Here is a 20,798-nt window from a genome sequence, read left to right as displayed (position 1 = left end):
CTGATTCATCCACAATAAATTTATGGTTGTTAAACAAGCTTTACCTTGTAGGGAGCTGTGGAAGTTTCTTATTACTGTTTCTGGCATCAAAATGGACAACCCTAATTTTAGCAATACCATCATCCCAAAAAAGATTGATATATTAAATAGAGGTTTATCAAACTTTTTTCAAAATCAATTAATGTTTAAGAAAATAAATTCATTGCAATTGTTATCGTGAAGAGTTGCGCCTTCATGCTATTAATAAATACTCAAGCGCAGCGTATGTATTTTTACAAGTTATGCATTGATTGTATGTCCTTTTTTAATATGTTGTCACTATTTCTCTCATAAGTTGTGCTTGCTCTTCGATATTTATCCTTTAAATTGGTGTAAGGCTAAAACTAATATTTTTATTATCACCAGAAAAACATAATATTTATGAGTCTGATGGCAAGTTACAGGTAAAGTCGCATGTTTATTCGGCAGTATATTTTTTTGAACATTTTGTTTGTAAGTAAATATCTAATGGAATTAAATAATAATAATAAATTTTTTAAAAAGTAATTCTAAAATTGTGTTTTTAGGCCCCTATGAATTGCAAAGTTGTTTCCCGTCCCCGCCCGCCTCATATTTTAAAATAAAACGATTTTGTCCATTATTTGTTTGTTGCGTTTTTTTTCCATTTTTTAAAAAACTTCAAAAGTAAAAGTTGAGCGGTATGGCAAAATATGAAAATACTCTTGTGAATTGCTGCATATGTGACTCCAACTGTGGAGAAAAAATTGTGTGCTGGAAAATATTTTGTGTAGACGATGAAGAATTAACTGTTCAAGGGTTGTATGATATGGTTTTAAGCTCTTCCAATGAAACTAATCTGCAGTTATCCGACCATTTTCTGGAAAAGTGCAAAGTAGGAATATCTTCAGAAAACCTCTACTCTGTGGATGGTTTCAGTAAGTCAATTTTAATAGTGAGAATTTTTAATTACTGTGTCGTTTTTCATATTCATTTGTCTGTTTAAATTAAATAGACAAATGAACCACCTATTGAATTTTAACAGACACTTACACACACACACACACACGCATATATATATATATATATATATATATATATATATATATATATATATATATATATATATATATATATATATATATATGTATATATATATATATGTATATACATATACATATACATATATATACATACATATATATATATATATATATATATATATATATATATATATATATATATATATATATATACATACATATATATATATAAATATATATATATATATATATATATATATATATATATATAGTATATATATATATATATATATATATATATATATTATATATATATATATATATATATATATATATATATATAAATTAGTAGAAAATCACTTAACAAAAATTTTTCTCATTTTACACTGTGTTTCATCAATAAAGACTCATTAGAAATACATATATACATACATACATACATACATACATACATACATACATACATACATACATACATACATACATACATACATACATACATTTATGCATACATACATACATATCTACATACATACATTTCTGATGAGTCTTTATTGATGAAACACAGTGTAAAATAAGAAAAAATTTTGTAAAGTGATTTTCTACTAATATATAATTGCTCTGTTCTTTTAAGAACATTGAGCACTCTATTTTGTAGAATACATTTTAAAATTGTTTAAATATATATATATATATATATATATATATATATATATATATATATATATATATATATATATATATATATATATATATATATATATATATATATACATATATATACATATATATACGTTTATATATATATATATAATATATATATATATATATATATATATATATATATATATATATATATATATATATATATATATAAATTATGTTAGTGTATATATATATATTTATATATATATATAAATTATGTTAGTGTATTCTACAAACAGAGTGCTCAATGTTCTTAAAGAACAGAGCAATAATGTATTAAATTAATTTATAAATAAATATATATATATATATGTATATATATATATATATATATATATATATATACATATATACATACATATATATATATATATATATGTATGTGTATATATATATATATATATATATATATATATATATATATATATATATATATATATATATATATATATATATATATATATATATATATATATATATATATATATATATATATATATATATTAGATAGACAAATGTAATATATGTGAAAACTATTAAATGGTAATAACACAAATTATAAAAAAATATTGCTTAACTTTTTCTCTATAGGAATGAAAGTGAAACAGCTTGTTGCTATATTTGGTCATTTTGTAAAGTTTTACGTAAACAAAACAATTTTAAATGAAAGTGAAAGCAGTGTTACAAATGCAAATAAAAATGCTTTCGATGTGATGGTTGAAGTTCAAAAAAGTCTTTCAACAAGAATAATTCCAGAACTCAAAAATCCACACAATAAAAAAGATGAGTTATTTAATTCACTAATAAAATTTATCGAAAAGAGTGAATTTAAATGGACGTTTTCAGAAATAAGTTCAAATATGGGTCTCAACACAATAAATATTTTAACAGATGTATTATGGTATATTGATGGGCATTATGAGAAGTTTGCAGAGCGATATTGTGGGATACCAAAAGTATTTTATCAATTTACTAATTATAATAAGCCTGAAAGATATAAACATAGAAAGAGACATATATCATCACTCTCTGTAGATATTTTAAATTCACATTCTCAAAGATTGTTTGGTAATCTTCAATCTGGTTTTTGGAATCATCCAAAATGGAAACCTTTTAAGCAAGAAGTTGAGTTACTGGCTCAAGGGCTTCAAAAATACTGCAATGTTATAAAATCCAAAAGAAGCCAAGTTCTTATAAATCATCATACAAATGAACAAGTCCGATGTATAAGCAATGCGCTTAATATAATGTACATTCCAGCACGACACACCCTATCTGAAGATATCACTAATCTGTCAGATATAATAAACAGTGGAGAAATTGATCAAATCTATTTATTAGAAGAATTAGACCTTCTATCAAATGATCGTCGTCGAAGATATGAGTATATAGAAGAAGTAAAAAAAGGACTAAATGTACCTACTATATTAGTAACTTATTCTCCAGGAAGTAACTTATGTAACCTACAGTGGATTTGGCATACATCTGCTATAGATATTAATTCTGCTCTTCATTCTAGCCAACCCTTAATTGAAACAATTAAACTACAAATTCCCAAATATCACTCAAGAGCTATGCGAAAGGCTGCTTTTGAAAAATATGGTCTGATTACTCCCTCTGTTAAGAAAAGTATTTTAAGACATATGTACAAAGATCTAGCTGGTGATGTTTCAGCTGCTGACACATTATCCCAAGCCGAAGTTGATAATCGAGTAGATATATTTTTTGATCTTGAAGATCCTGATCTGATATACGATTTTCGTGAACTTTATGCTGGTAGACATACACAATTTGATACTTTTTGGGCTAAAGCAAAAGAATTTCTTGAAGAAGACATCGGGACTGCTGTAGATGATAGGCGACATTCACAAGTTGTGCATTTAGCAAAAGCAGTTTCAGTTAGAGATTTCCGAGATCAAGTTGCAGCCAAACTATCTGACAATACTCCTATTCCATCTAAATCATATATCCAATTGCAGTTCATGCCAGCTAGAAAAGAAACAAAAACTTCACAGAGGTACACAGGGATTTTGAATGTGAAAAGAATGGTACAGCAAAGACAATGGCGTAAACAACACCCTGATTCTCATTATGCAGCTTGTATATTTCGCTATCAGCGTGAGTTTGCTTTGAAAACAAGGGATGTGTCTATACTAGTTTGTGCTGATGACAAGCATCGGATTAAAGTAGGAGAACCTTTATGTCCAGTAGCATCGGTCGAGCGAGGTCGCCAGGTGCTTGTTCATGGAAAAACGTTGTTTCAGGTTAGTGATCATGACTTCACACGGTTCAGTATGATTCCATCTGTGTCACTGGTTGTTGATATACCAGAAAAAATATCTGAGTCTTGGTATGATGGCCAAGTAAATGTGGCATATAAAGACAGTGCATTTGAGCCTTCTTCTCCAATTAGACATGCAGCTGAATTAGCAAATCTTATATCCGAGGCTGCTAAAGTAAAGTCGGTTTTGTTTATCTATTCTGATGGTGGTCCTGACCACAGAGTGACCTACATGAGTGTTAAGTTATCTATGATTTCCCTTTTTTTATATCTTGATCTTGACTATTTGTGTGCTGCTCGTACTGCTCCTTATCATTCATATAGAAATCCTGCTGAACGAGTAATGTCAATCTTGAATATGGGTCTTCAATCAGTTGGTGTTGCACGTGATAGAATGGTTGACAGTAGCGAAAAAGCTATAAAAAGCTGTAATAGTGTTGCAAAAATAAGAGTAATTGCAGAAAAGCATAATCTTCGCGAAGATATATTGGACTCAATAGAACCTGTGAAAATACTTCTGAGTAAAATAACTGAAAGATTACAGTTAAAAGACAAGAAGTTTAATGTTATGCAGTCAGCTTCTGAAGAACTTCAAAATGAAGTGTGGAGTTGTTTGAATAGATTAGATTCTGAGTTTAATCTAAGCTATAGTGAAAAAATTAGTCTGAATTGTTTGACACCAATTTTAAAACAATTTTTAAGTCATTGTTGCCGTCAACGTCACTATTTCTTTGAAGTAAAAAAGTGCGGTAATCCAGAATGTGAAATCTGTGGCAGGTTGAGGCTGTCTACTGAAGAATTCTCTAAGATCAAATTATTTCCAGACCCTATGATGAAAGATGATGGTCATTTCAAATCTTTTGAGGATATTCATGGGACAGAAACTTCTGAAAATGATCGACCTTCACTCAAAAAAAGTAAAAGCAGTTCTCTTCCTTTCTATGCCACTGTACAACATGCCAAGAATAGTGGCATGATGCTGTGTTGTGATGAGTGTGGTATGTGGAGAATAATCTACGCTTCACGAAAACTTAAAACAGATGAGAGGCAACTGCTTGAATATGCTTTAGATGGTCTGTGTTTTTCTTGTGGTTCCTTACTGCAGGATACTGAATTGCCTGAAGGTTTGCAAGGTGTGGTGTTTGTTCGATCAATGAATTGTGGTGAACCAGTTGAACCTTTGTACTACTCAGCTAACTATGTTGACATTTGTGTTTATTGTTCAGCAGACCTACCAATAGCAACACACAAAAAAGACTATTTTCCACAATGTGACGAATGCTGCTCTCAGCCAAATATTCCTCGAAGAACTACTAAGAAAAAGTAATGTATTGCGAACGTGTTTTCTGTGAGCGTTATTATATTACAGTATTAGTTATATAGACTGTAATTGTATTTTGTAGAGAATATTATAATAATACTTTTATTTATTTGTTATTTTTATGTTGAGAAGAGCAAGGAAGACGTTTCAAATGTATAATGTTTTTTTTTTACAAGTTCTTAGAGATGAGTTTTATTTTGTAATAAAACATTGTTTAAAGTTTGCACCACAATTTTATTAAAGTTTCATGCTAGAGGTCAATTGTAGTTATAGTTCAAGAAATTATGAAATGACGATATTTTGCAATATTCAAGAAAATTCATAATTCAAAAGGCACATCCTTTTGAATTATGAATTTTCTTGTAATTTGAAATGGAAGGTCAAGGCCAAGGACTAATAACTCCGAAAAAAGTATAAGAACACAAAAAATAAAAAAATACGCAGTAATCGTCCGAGTGACAAGTCCTGTCACGCCTTCATGGTGCACGTTATAATAAAATGAAAACAACCTTATTGTATACGAATAGGTTTTGCAAATTTTTTCGAAACGTATACAACCTAGATCAATACGCATTACTTAGTCGACCTAGATTATTTTAGGTCGCGTACGTAACACGATCAAAACATCTATATAGGATCATCAGGTCTATTTGAACTCTTATTCTTTGCTGCTTGTTATACCTGATAAGCTTTACTGGTTGTTATACCTTACTCGACCTAGATTATTCTAGGTCTAGAGCGTAACACGATCAAAACATCTATATAGCTCATCAGGACTTATTAAATTAGGTTTATATTACTTATAGTAATATTTTTATAGGTACATTACTACTATTGCAAATGATCGAACATAATTACCTGAAAACGCTTAAGATTTATTTTTCTTACATAATTAATTTTTTTAATGTACACTTTTACGAGTCTCTCTTAAAAGCTGATTAGCTTTAGGCTAAAGCTTATCGCTAAAAATCAATCTGTCGCAATACTGACTTCTAATTGTAGAAATGGTATGAGCCAATTATGTTGTTTATGGTTCATTCAAAGCCCTTTTGGCTATATATTTCTTAGGTATCTACATCATAATAAAACCGCGTTTTTAAAGTTTGATTAATAATTTTTAGCATTAGCAAATATTTAACAAAAATTTATAATAAAAGTAAAGATATCTTAATACAGAGTGCTTGTTTGGACATTTAAAGGGTTTTATTAATGAAAAATAAAGAGCATAATAATAAATATTTTTAACATCCGGCCCATTGAGCATTGGTCGGAAGATTAACCCCATAACCTAACAGTTTAAATATCTATAAAAAAAAAAAAAAAGTAAAAAAAAAAAATAAATAATGGATAATGGAAATTTGCCGCCCGCCCGCATACTTTACTTTTTTTTTTTAGGACGGGAAACAACTTTGCAATTCAAAGTGGCCTTATAAAAAATTATAAAAAAATGTCGTTGAAAAATTTTTTAACACTACTAGGAGGCACTGCTGTCTATGAAAAACTTTTTAACACTATTAGGAGGCACTGTTGTCTATGAAAAACTTTTTAACACTATTAGGAGGAACTGTTGTCTATGAAAAACTTTTTAACACTATTAGGAGGCACTGTTGTCTATGAAAAACTTTTTAACACTATTAGGAGGCACTGTTGTCTATGAAAAATTTTTTAACACTATTAGGAGACACTGTTGTCTATGAAAACAAGTAAAATAAGCTATTTTATTTGTTGTGATATGGTTGATATATGTTGTAATATATAAATTTTTGTCATTTAATTTTTTTCATTTGACAATTTATTTTTAACATTGTAATAAGATAAATGTACCATTTATCTATCAGAAAATTGCTGTATTATTTAAGAATAAATAGAAATAAAAAAAAGGTATAAATAAATTACTGAGTAGGCCTTTTAAAACTGAAAAACAGTCACAGCTTTCTATTTGAAACATATTAATCCATTAATGTGAAAAACGTTATTATCATTTTATTGAATTAAGAAAATAGTGTTTTCAAGCATTTTAAAATTACAATAAAATACAATTACAATTTGGCGCCCGTAATAACTTGACGCCCGGGTTCTAATATTTATTTTGCCTTCTGGCACCAAAGTTCATTTAAGAGTTTAACACTGGTATAGAGTATAAGCTTTAGAAAAAAAAAATACTTACAAAATATATTTAATGGTTGCGCTTTAACAAATTTTTCGTTGTCTTCAGGCGCCCCTAACATTTTGACGCAGAAAGCACTTACGCCCGTTTTGCCCCGTCTCTCAGCGGCCCTGGGGGAGGGTGTAAATAAAAACAGATTAACAAGATCCTTCATTATTAATCCTTTAAGACCAGAACAAGTTGATAAACAATACTCCTTTAACTACCTTTAATAATTTTAACAATTTCAACAAGTAAATAAAATTTAAATAGCAAAATAAGTTGGAGAAATATTAGACTTATTTTGTTAAATATCCAATTTTTCTATATATATCTAATAAAATCCTATATTTATATAGCTATATTTATATCCTTATATATAGCTAATAAATATCCTATATTTATTACCAATAAATTAAAATTATGCGGTAGTCGCATTGTATGAGTTTACATCAACTTTTATTGAAGCTTTAGCGGTTCTCGTGATCTCTAAGTCTTCTTTGAGTTTCCGCATTCTTTATTTTTATTTAATTTCTATCATTATTTTAACATAATCTTTAATTGTAAACTTTTTAACTTTATATATTTGTATAAAAAATTTTATGTAATAAAGAACATAAAAAAAAAATTCAAATCTGATTCCTTTCACGTTGTGTTTATTCAACATTTAAGTTAAGTTGTTCAAAATTTAATGCATTTTATGGTCATTCCCATATGAAAATACGTTGCGTCATAACGGCGAAGTACTTTTATTAATGTCATTGGACAAATCAGGCGTAAAATCAAGGGTTTGTCTTTACAAATTTGTGCATTTATGACTAAACTTTAGATCATCAAAAGATCATGAATACAAAAGTTTTTAGAATTTATTAAATGGAAACTTATACGATTCATGTTCCTCCACTGCGACCAATAGTTACTTTTCAGGTAATAAACTTTTTCCATTTATGTTTTTTTTAATATATAAAACTAAGTAAGAAGCTAACAACGCATAACTTAAAAAATTTAGATAACATTATGATCAATTTAGTGATATTTTACCTTTTTTAACTTTTCATTAAGATTTGAATATTTGAGAAACATTTTAAAATCCATTTTAATTTTATAACTTCATAAATTTATGCGTGAAAATTACAATATATTTATGTTTAAAATAAAGTTTTAAAATAATGCTAAAAGATTTAAAACTCGATTTTTATTATGAAAACTTCTCATAAAAAAGTGAAACTCATTTATTATACATGACTCCAAATAATTCATTTCATATATATGGCGATTCCCTAAAATGAAGTTCACTCGCCTTTTTCGTAAGAAAAATTGTTTGATAACAATCATTTTTATTTTTCAGAAAAAACTCACATTCGCAACGCATAAATCCCTACAAAAGGTTTCTATAAGTTCCTACAAAACTAAAAACCAAATATATTGTTTTTAAATTTTTAATTAAAGTGATAAATTTAAAAGGAAAAGCTTTAAATAAATTCTTTCTTTGTTCGAATAATTTGTTTATGTGTTATGTTAAAAGCTTTGTTTATGTGTTGTAGCCACAAAATTCATAAAGCATGCCAATAATAATTTTTGCCAACTTGCTTGTTGATTATATATATTCTTTGTAGAGATATAGATTACCACAAAATTATAATTAATCAGGAAATTGTTTTATACCAGAGTGTTAAGAGTTTAATATAGTATAAACTTGAACTCATTTATCTCACAATTGGGTGAGTTAAACAGTATTTTAGAGTATTTTTCCCATGATTCAATTCCTGAATCATGGAAAATATAACATTTTACAATGCATAAACATCTTAAAATATACAAATGTTTATAAAAATAAAAATAAAAATGGATCTGCCTAAACTAACCTTAACCTAAAGTTAAAAAAAAATTATAGAAATTTTATGTCATTACATTGTTTTGTATTAAGTTTTAAGTTAAATTTAGTTTTACAATTTTTTATATGGGAAATGTTTTCTTACTTGAATTGCTTAAATTAGTTTAAAAAAATAATAAAATTAAAAAAAAGAATGTTTATTTGAATATGTAATTAAAAAATGGAAACTAAAAAAATGGAAATTCTTTACACTTTCTGGTGTGAATGTGGTCAGAAAGTTATGAAGTTATACCTGACCATGTTAAATACTTTTATAAATGTTAAAAAAAAAAAAATTTTACTTTTCATAGACCTTCATAATGATTATGAGTTTACTTGATTATATATATATTTTTTACTTTTTTCTAAAGATTCATAATGATCTACCCAAGGATTATGATAATATTTATAAAATATGTTTACAGGTTTGGTTACACAAAGCAGAAGTTCAAGCTCAATCATATGATATTAATGCGCACAACCTAGATGAGATTGAAGATCTCTACAGGCATCATCAAGTAATTTTGTGTTGATTTATTTATTAGTTATTTGCTTGTGCAAATAAGTAATAAATAAATTGCAATAAGTTTGTTGTATTTTGATAAAAATTTGTGTGAAATTTAATAAATGTTTACCAATTTTTTTTTGTTTTTTGTTCAGAGATTTATTAGTGATGTCAGATACCATGAAGCAGATCTTCAAAGAGTAAACCATCTTGGGGAATCTTTTTTAGCTGAATCAAAAGTAATTATTAAAAAATATTTGAAATTTCTTCATAAAGATATTTAATAAACATATATATATATATATATATATATATATATATATATATATATATATATATATGTATATATATATATATTTATATATATATATATATATATGTATATATATATATATTTATATATATATATGTTTATATAGACATGTTTATATATGTTACATGTCTATATAAACACACATGTGTGTGTGTATATATATATATATTGCATATATATATGTATATATGTGTATATATATATATATATATATATATATATATATATATATATATATATATATATATATATATATATATATATATATATATATAATATATAAACATATATATATATATTTAACATCTTCACTTCCAACAAGGCTGCAAGCAACCACTATTAGACTTGAAAGTTACTGGAAGAGAAAATATGAAGGTTGTAGAGCAAGATACCGATTGACAGACAACTTAAAAGAATTGTATGAATCAGGATGATTTGCAAGATGAAGGAAGCGAATTCCAATGAATGGAAAGGAAGCGAATTCCTTCCTTCATCTTGCTTTCATACAATTTCATACAATGAAATTGTATGAAAGCAAGATGAAGGAAGCGAATTCCAAAGAACTGATATTCAAGGAAAAAAGCTAGAGGAATAAGGGTTTTTGGAGCACTTAGGAACAGTTACAGAAAAAGGATGAGACTTAATTGAATGATGAGTAATATGAGAATGAATTTTAGGAGATGGCACAAGAGACGCTAGCTCTTTAGAGCAGTGCCCATTATAGTATTTGTAGAAAAGAAAAAGAGAAGCAACATTACGACATTGTAATAATGGTTGGAGGTTGGGTGCAGGAGCAGGTTCAACTATGTTTACAATGCGTTTTTGCACCATGTCTAAAAGAGAAAGGGCATCATTAGAAGATCTGCTCCAGGTATGGCAACAGTACTTCATACAAGGCGGGATTTGAGATTTATAGAGGTAGAGAATAGAATCTGGAGTAAAAAAGTGTTGAGCTTGATAAAGAGATGCAACTTTAGCAGATGCTAAATTTGCAATGGATTTGGTATATGGTTTCCAAGAAAGATAGGAAGTAAGAGTTAATCCTAGAAAATTACAAGACATTTTGTAACTTAACAAGTTACAACAATTTTTCATTGATATATGTTCAAATGTATTAAATTTTATGTTTTTACTTTTATTGTTTTAAATTGAAGAACATTTTTCTAAAATAAGCCCTGGTTTATTTTTTCAGCCAAGTTCAGAATTGAACATTCAAGTTCTTTATTGAAAAAGATACAAATCTAACTGTGTTAGTATGAATAAAAAAATTGTTCATCATTTTTATCTGCAATTACAAAATTATCGAGATTCAAAAAAAAATTCTCCTAATTTTTTTTCTTCTCAAAACATGTCAAATGTGACTTTGCTTTTTTTAGAAAAATGTTCAATTAAGATGATTACTCAAAGTACATTTTAATTTTGAGTTTGTGTACTGTAAGTTAAAGCTGCGTAAATTTAATTGAATGTTCTGGCTCTTTTACTGAATTTTTATTGTTGACAAGATGCACTTTTCAACTCAAAATTTTTCAAAGTTTTTTAAGAACTTCAATAATACAAGTTTTTATTTTTATTTTCAAGAAAATAAAAATTACTTTTTGTAAGTTGAATTGAAATCAAAATTATGTAAATAAAAAAAAAGGCAAAAATTAATTTTATCAAAAAATGAAAAAGAATAACATATATAATTGCTATGGTGAGTATGTGTGAGTTTATGGTTGCTAAGGTGAGTATGTGTGAGTTATTGCCTTGACTGAGTACTTTTCAAGTTTAAATATGTATACATACAATAATAATAATAATAATAATAATAATAATAAATGTTTGTTTTTATTTTTTATTTAAAATTTAACTACTACTTTGTGTGTTTTTTACACCTCTATTACATTATTAGGTGTCTTAAGAGACATTTTGTTATATTACATTAATTCTTTTATTACATTATTATTTATTATATTATATTACATTCATCTATTAGGCTGGCACAGATGTATTTTTAAGATATTTATATTTGTATTTTTAATTATTTCCAGTTTAGAATGTTGAATGCTGGTTCTTCTTGACTCAGTGCATGAGTTTTGCTTGTGCCATGCTGTTTTTATGACTAGGCAACTCATTTTATTATCTCCTAATGAGGGTACAGCTCTAAAACTCAGTTTTATGGTTCTGAGGACGGCTGGTCGTCAGGTTTCCTGAACTCTGTGGTAGCTCTCAGAGAGGCTGATTCCATCAATAGCTGAAAATTATCAAAGTATTAACAGTGCCATGTTGCGCATGGATGTTGACCCTGTTTGTACTTTTGGTGTGCATTGTCAAGGCAATATTTGGAGCCCTTTTTTATGGCATAGGGTTTATTAATAGTAATGAGGCAATTGCTTTGGCTATTAAACAGTGTACTGAGTACTATCTACGCTTTGAGTCAAGTTCGTTAACAAATTTAAAAATGAATAAAGTACCAAAAACTATAAAACACAAAAAGCCATCGTCATTACCAAGTTCTCTAAACCTATCATCAATCCACAGACTATTCTTTTATGTGCTTTTGTTTAGCACCACTTTACTCTATCGCCTTTCTCTTTGTTATATATTGCTCTCCTTCATCTCAAGACTGCACTCTATTTGATATTATTTCTGATCAAATTGACCAAGCCCTCTCTCTTTATCCATCAGCTAATATCGTTGTTGTTGGTGACTTTAATGCTCACCACACTAAATGGCTTGGCTCTAGTGCCAGTGACTCTGCAGGCATTGAAGGCCACAACTTTTGCCTTTCTCAATCTCTAACTCAAATAGTCAACTTATCAACTCGCTTTCCAGACAATTCGAATTATTTACCTTCTCTACTCAACTTATGTCTTGTTTCTGATCCTAGTCAGTGCTTAGTTTCTCTAAATTCACCCTTAGGTGCTTCTGATCACGGTTTGATCTCTCTAAAACTATTATCGCATTCTTCTTCATTATCAGAATCCCCCTATAATCATAACTCTTACAACTACCTTAAAGCTGACTGGGACTCTTTCCATGATTTTCTTTGTGATGGCCCTTGGATAAAAATCTTTCGTCTTCCTGCTGACAAATATGCTTCTTACATAACTTCGTGGATTCAGGCTGGCATGGAATCTTTTATTCCCTCTTGACGGTTCCAGGTCAAGCGTCACTCTTCTCCATGGTTTTCCTCACATTGTGCTGCTGCAATTTCCAATCAAAACCGTTACCTCCATATCTATCAGCAAAACAATTCTCCAGAAAACAGAAATCTGTTTAATAATGCTAGAAACCATTGTAAAAAGGTTTTGTCTAATGCCAAAGGCCTCTATTCTCAGGTCATGAAATCTCGTATTTCATCACAAAAGTTAGGCTTAATCTTTAATTATATCAATAATAAGGGTAAATCTGTAATTTCACCTCTCTTGTATGATTTAGACTTTGTCACCTCACCTAAAGACAAAGCTGAATTGTTTGCTAAGAACTTTTGATCAATATCATCTCTTGATTCCACTAGTTGCGTTCTACCTGATAATGCTGTCAAACAAGTTGATCCATTGCTTGACATTTGTATCGATCCAGCTTCTGTATCAAAAGTGATTTCCTGCTTAGACTCTTCTACAGCTTGTGGCCCAGAAATATACCTGTTTTAGTCTTGCAGAAGTGTTCTCTGGAGCTGTCGTCTATACTTTCAAAACTATTTAACAAGTGCTTATCAGAGTCTTGTTTTCCGGCATGCTGGAAAATGGCATCTGTTATCCCTATTTTCAAAAATTCTGGAGAGCAATCTGACTCGTCTAACTACGATCCCATTAGTCTTCTTCCTATCATACGCAAGGTTTTTGAATCTTTAATTAACAAACACCTAATCTCTCATCTTGAATCTAATAACTTACTTTCTGATCATCAATCTGGATTTCGATCTTCTTGTTCTACAGCTGATTTGCTGTCAGTAATAACCGATAGGTTTTATCGTGCATTAGAGAGAGGTGAAGAGGTTAAGATTATTGCTCTTGACATTTCAAAAGCTTTTGATAAAGTTTGGTATGCTGGTCTTCTCCATAAGCTTTCTTTTTATGGTGAATCTGGTAACATCTTTAAGATTATCGAATCCTTCCTTTCCAATCTTAGTATAAAAGCTGTCCTCAATGGACAGCACTCTTCTTTTTATTCTGTAACTTCAGGGGTTTCTCAAGGTTCTATCCTTGGCCCTATACTCTTTAATTTTTATTAACGATCATCCAGATATTCTCACATCTAAGGTGGCATTGTTCGCTTATGATACTACTGTTTATTCTTGTCTTGATAAGAAGCCAACACTCTCTGATTGCTTGGAGGGGGCATTTGAGCTTGAAAAGGGTCTCGCTTGTGCTACAGCATGGGGCTCACAGTGGGTGGTGAACTTTAATTCAGATAAAACTCAATTTTTTCACCCAATCGTTATCAATTGGCTGAAAAAAGTTTTAGATCTTCCTAAATTTTAGATCCAATAATTTAGATCTTCCTATATTTATAAACGGTAATGTACTCGATGAGTCATCTTCATCTTCTAGGACTAACTCTTACTTCCTATCTTTCTTGGAACCCATAAATCAAATCTGTTGCAAAATTAGCATCTGCTAGGGTTGCATATCTTTATCGAGCTCAACACTTTCTTAGTTCGGGTTCTATTATTTATCTCTATAAATCTCAAATCCGGCCTTGTATGGAATACTGTTGCCATATCTGGGCGGATCTTCTAATGATGCCCTTTCTCTTTTAGATAAGGTGCAAAAACGCATTGTAATAGTTGAACCTGCTCTTGCAGCCAACCTCCAACTATTATCAGATCGTCGTAATGTTGCTTCTCTATCTCTTTTTTACAAATACTTTAATGGGCACTGCTCTAAAGAACTAGCATCTCTTGTGCCATCTACTAAAGTTCATTCTCGTGATACTCATCATTCAATTAAGTCTCATCCTTTTTCTGCAACTGTTCCTAAGTGCTCCAAAAACTCTTATTCGTCTAGTTTTTCCTCGAACATAGGTTCTTTGAAATTTGCTTCCTTCATCTTGCTTTCCTGATTCATGTAATTTGCAATCCTTTAAGTTGTCTGTCAATTGTTATCTTGCTCTACAATCTTCATCTTTTCTCTTCCAGTAACTTTCAACTCTAATTAGAGGTTGCTGGGAAGATGAGGGAAGATGTTTAAAAAAAAAATTATTATATTGAAATTACTTTATTGGTATAAGTCATCTTATTCAAATGCGCCTTTAAGGTTTTCAAAAATCCTAAGATTTTGAAAAAAAAAATTTAAATGTGTCTGAATATAATTTTCACCCTCCTTCCCCAGTTTTGTGTTGTGTTATCTTGAGCATTAAGTTTTGTTTCTTGTCTTGATTTTAAACTTTATGTTTTAATGTTTTGAATATATCACTGTTAATGACATGTTATTAAAATAGGTATAATGAGGGGTGAGGCAAAGCTTACTTTAAAAATTAAACACTTTTTACTAAATGTATTGCATGCACTCATATATGAACATGTTCATTTACAATTTTAAGTTTAATTTTTTTTATGTTTAAAATTTTTTTTCAAATTTAGGCTTTTCAAAAAGAACTAGAAAATTATCTTGCTGCTAGTATTCCAGAAACTTTATCAAAGTATTCTGCAGCTAATAGTCAAATTTGGGTTCTTGAACAAAAGCTTCATGAAATAAATGATAGATATTGGCGATTGCTAAGAGGACTATCTTTCAAAGAAAATTTAATAGTTGATGCAATTAACAAGCATGAAGATTTTACTTTAAAACTTCAGTCTTTTATGCCATGGCTTCTTGAAGCTGAACATTTTCTCTCTCAAGAAGTTCATAAATCTGTTTTTTCTGATGAGCAAAATATTTACTTAAAAATTAAATTATTAGAGGTTTTTATTTTTTTTTTTTTTTTTTTTGTCAGTCTATAAATGGTTTTAAATAAATTCAATGCCAAACCTTTAATATAACAAATAAAATTTTTAAACTTGTTTTCAGAAATTTCAGAGTGATGTGCATTTTCATCATGATGAATTAGTAAGCATACAAATATCATCTGATGTTTTGTCTGGAACTGAAAAGTATAATTTAAATAGAGTGGAGAATGATGAATCACAAAGTAATTTTTATATTTATTTTTAACAGATTTGATTTTATGAGTGAAATTTCAAAAGGTGTTAAGTTAAAGGTGTTAATTGGTTTTGAGAAATCAATAAAAAACTGGACTTTTTATAGAGGCACAACAACAGAGATTGATTTTCTCTATGTATTATTAGGACCAAAAGTCTATTATTAGATATAATATTTAAATAGGTGATAGATTTCAGTATATAAAATTTGAAAATGAAATAAACTCAAAATTTTTATTTTTGCGACTTAGCACGTTTCGAAATTTCACTCATATAGTATCAAAACCCAATTAAATATACCGATATTATGGAAATATACATGTACTCATATTTTCAGCTCTGTGAACCACATGCTGAATACATATATATATATATATATATATATATATATATATATATATATATATATATATATATATATATATATATATATTCTTATGGTTAGGCCTTTAAATTTACCGTTTGTGGTAAAAAAAGATCTTAACAACTCTTTGTCTCTAAAAATGACATAATCAAGTACGCTTTATGTAAAATTCATTAAATTTAATTGAGGAAACTAATTAAATTTTATCATTTTTTAAAAAATGCAAAAAATAGACTAGAACAATAATTTTTTATGAAAATAAAGGCATTCTGAATGTTTTTATTTTATATTTTTTTGCTGTTTACATGCATCAACTGAAAAATAGGTAGAACATGTGAGGAGTGCTATTTCATTGATTGGCAAATAGGTAGAACATTCAAGGAGTGCTGCTACATCGTCTGATGGTTTTGGTTGGAAATGCAATCTATCAAATAAAAATTTTTTTTTTTAAGTTTTTTTATAAGTGCTTTTGATTTAAAGTGTTAAAAAAAAAATTATAAAAGAATATTTTTTATGGTATATTTATCAAAATAAGTAGTATATGGCAATTCAAATTATTTACCATTAAGCTCTTCGCAGATTTTTTTAAACAAACCATTATGTTTTCGCAGACTCTTATACACATGTCTATCTCTACACACATTTCAATCTGATTACAAAATTCACCAATTGTAAAGGATTTGTCCTTATATACAATATTCTTACTTTGGATATACAATAAGGATTTGTCCTTATATACAATATTCTTACTTTGGAGCTAGTTTAAGTAGCTCCAAAGTAAGAAGCCTGAAAAAGAAAGGTTGGGAGAATGATCAAGCCAAGTTTTACTTGACACAAATAATTGTCTGATGGTCAATCCTAATTATAGGCTATAAAAACTTTTTCATATTGTTTATAAATATAAATCAGAAATGTGACAGAAATGCAGAAGAAATGTGGGCCAATTAGAACATTCAAAGTTATTTCACACCACACTATTACTCCATTCTTTGAGTTGGGTACAGATATTTGTTTGTACTGATTAGAGTAGGCCCAATAGCAAAAAATTATAATGTTTTATAATACCATTCAGCATGAATTGGCTTTGGTCTGACCAAATAGTTTTTTTTAGTGAATTTCTTCAATTTTTAACATATCACAAAACTCCATTCTTTTGTCAAAATCATCTTCACTTAGTCTGAATGGTTGAAAGCCTACTTTCTTAATAGCACAATAATAGCTGGTCATGCTCATCTCAATTTCGAAAATGCTCTTTTGAATTGACAAATTGTCAGTTTCTTTGACAATTTTTCTAACATTTTAGAAAGCTTTCTCTCTAACAATAGAACGAAATTTGCCGGATCTTTCTGGATCTTGAACACTGTCTGTCTTCCTAAACCTGTCAGTTAAATTTTTAATTATCTTCTCATGTGGTGACGGAGTGGTAAAATAATTTTTCCATTGCCTTCTAACCTCTTGAAATATTTCAAATTTTGCACATAGAAAAATGATTTGAATTCTCTCTTTAATTGAAAGTCCTAAAGTCATGCTTTTTATATATATCTGAGTTAATAACTATATTTTATACAAGTATAGATTTTTAACAAATATATTATGATAATTAGGAGCAATGTTAAATCAAAAACACATACACATGAAAAATATTTGCATAATACCCCCTTAATGTGTTCTATCTAATACAAAAACACTAGATTTAAAGTTTTTTTGAATAAAAAATATTTTAAGGGGTCCCTCAAGACCCTCAAATATTTAATGAGTCCCTAATATTTTCAAAAAAAAAGTTTTTTAAAAGTATGTCAACCTGGTACTCTAATGAAGCAAAATTATATAAAAATTTCAAAAATAATATTTAATTTAGAAAAATTTTAACTTATTTATCAAAATTGTCATAAAAATACATAAAAATGCATTTTTTTTGTTTTTTGTTAAAAAACGTAATTTTTTATGTAAAAAAAAAACAAAAATAACAATTCTATATTTAAAATCTATATTATTTTTGAAATTTTTATATAATTTTGCTTCATTTGAGTACCAGGTTGACATATTTTTGAAAAATTTTTTATTTGAAAGTATTAGGGATCCATTAAATATTGTCTTGAGGAACCCCTTAAAATATTTTTTATTTAAAAAAATTTTAAACCTAGTGTTTTTGTATTAGATAGAACACGTTAAGGGGGTCTCTGCATATATTTTTCAAAAATGTTGTTTTTTGGGACACCCTAACACACATATATATATATATACACACAAGGTATATGTTTTGTTTTAATGCTAAAATCTTTTTTTGATGTTATGATAGGGACATGGCAATATGCAACTGAATCAGTAGTAAACAGGTATGAAGAACTGTGCAGAAAGTGTAAAATGTATTTAATTGAATTACAATCATCTTACATGAAAGTTACTGAAGTCATGACAAGTGTTGATAGTATTTGGAGATGGGCTGAAGAGACAGATGAATCTCTCGATATTATGTTTACTAATGAAATTCATTATTTAATACAGCTAATTTATGAAATCAAAGTGAGAAAATTTTCATTTTTTATGGTTTGTAATGCAAAAGATTTATTAACTCTTTTTTAATGTTTGTAAAACAATTATTTGTTAAGTTTTATAAATAAAATTTTACAAGCCAAATAAAATAGATCAACTTGTTTCTCCGCGCAGCGGCCTTGTTCGTCGAGGTTCGTGTTTCTGAGTTATAGAGTTGAGAGAGGATTATAACCACTATTAAGTAGCCTCCTCATCTGTAGTGGCCTTCTTGGCCTTGAGGAGGTGAATAACAAAAAAAACAAAAAAAACAAAACAAAAAAAAATTAAAATCTTTTTTTATTTTGAGTATAATTTTTAAAAAACAATTATATAATTAAGTTTAATAATGTGTTTCATTGTCTGATTTGTGAGCTGTCTTAAATACAGAATTTTTAAAATATATTGTGAATACTAAAAATAATAGCTTTATTTTTCTTATTTTTATTTTGGTTGTGGTTGGGGGGGGGGCATCCAGTAAATTTTTTTATAATATGGGCATTATGAAGTCTCTGTGTGCCCCTGCCTTGTGATCACAAGGTCAAATAAGGATACAAGGTCATACAAAAACAATTACAGAATTTCAATATATTGTTGTTTTGTGGTAATATATAAAATATATATATTTTATAACTATGTTACTATAAGTGCTTTTATCTTAAAGATTATCATATTGGCAATAACTGTACAAAGTGCTGGATTAAATGCGTTGAAAAGTCGAATTTGTACAGATCAAGATGCATTTTATGAAAGATTTGTTCAGACTGAAGAAATGCTTTTTAAGTTGCAAAATAAAGCTAATGAAAAAAAGATAGCTTGCGTAGCATCATTTTCTGAATATGTCGAAAATTTTCAAAATTGGATGGAGGGTTTACACTCAAAACTGTTGTCTAATAATTTGATTACATTTGATATCATAGCATGTGAGGAAAAGCTTATAGTAAGTTTGCCGTATTTTTTGTTACTATAACTTTTTTTTACTGTATAAAAAATAATCTTTTAAACTAAATTGTTTTAGAAAATCAATGAAGATTTAGAGATGCATAGACAAGCTTATCAATTTATTAACCGATGTGCTCGTGAATTGATATCTCTTAAAGAAGATCTGCAAACATCTTTTTTTATTTCTGTTCTTAATAATGTAAATTCAAAGTGGCAAGATATTTTTGTTTTATATATAACACATCAAAAAAGATATGATGAAGTTGTAAAGTTTTCAGAGAAGTTCTATGCCACAGTAACACCATTTGTTCATTGGCTTGACAAAATGGAGACTATATTGTCAACATTATTACCAGTTGCTATTAAATCTCAAGATATTCAAATACAACTTTCTGAATTAAAAGTATTTTGTTCAATATTTTTAATCTTTGATTTTTCAAATGCTTAACATCTGTTTTATTTTTATTTTCTGTTGTCAAATAAAATGAACTTTTATATAATAAGGTAAATAATATACTATTGTAACATGATAACAATATTGCAATATACATGTGGTGTGTATTAGTTTCAAATGTTATTATTTTAATATTGCATGTTTGTTTTGATTGTATTTTGTAAATTATAACTAAAAATTATCAAACTTATTTAGTTGATG

The 20,798-nt window shown here is 28.1% G+C and overlaps 2 protein-coding genes across 4 annotated transcripts in view; both read left to right on the top strand.

Annotated features, from left to right (window-relative positions):
• Positions 1-643: 643 nt before the first annotated feature.
• On the top strand, positions 644-5,449 carry LOC136088592 (uncharacterized). Its single transcript, XM_065812607.1, has 2 exons — positions 644-935; positions 2,337-5,449. Exons 1-2 carry the CDS (start codon positions 701-703, stop codon positions 5,351-5,353), a joined length of 3,252 nt encoding a protein of 1,083 aa, XP_065668679.1. The 5' UTR covers positions 644-700; the 3' UTR covers positions 5,354-5,449.
• A 2,588-nt stretch (positions 5,450-8,037) lies between these two features.
• Positions 8,038-20,798, top strand: part of LOC100208392 (uncharacterized) — a 91,302-nt gene continuing 78,541 nt past the window's right edge. For 2 of the 3 annotated variants that reach the window (XM_065812606.1, XM_065812604.1), the window contains exons 1-8: positions 8,038-8,420; positions 9,792-9,884; positions 10,027-10,110; positions 15,751-16,071; positions 16,178-16,298; positions 18,972-19,195; positions 19,866-20,141; positions 20,220-20,546. In XM_065812606.1, the coding sequence (XP_065668678.1) occupies positions 8,367-8,420; positions 9,792-9,884; positions 10,027-10,110; positions 15,751-16,071; positions 16,178-16,298; positions 18,972-19,195; positions 19,866-20,141; positions 20,220-20,546 (1,500 nt within the window). In that variant the 5' untranslated portion in view covers positions 8,038-8,366. The remainder of the gene's footprint in view (positions 8,421-9,791; positions 9,885-10,026; positions 10,111-15,750; positions 16,072-16,177; positions 16,299-18,971; positions 19,196-19,865; positions 20,142-20,219; positions 20,547-20,798) is intronic. The other variant, XM_065812605.1, reaches the window with a different exon arrangement.

Source organism: Hydra vulgaris, chromosome 12 (genome assembly GCF_038396675.1).
Source record: "Hydra vulgaris chromosome 12, alternate assembly HydraT2T_AEP".
In the NCBI taxonomy this organism is placed as follows: Eukaryota; Metazoa; Cnidaria; class Hydrozoa; order Anthoathecata; family Hydridae; genus Hydra; species Hydra vulgaris.
Note: the sequence above shows the minus strand (reverse complement) of the source record. Positions and strands in the feature narration are given on the sequence as shown.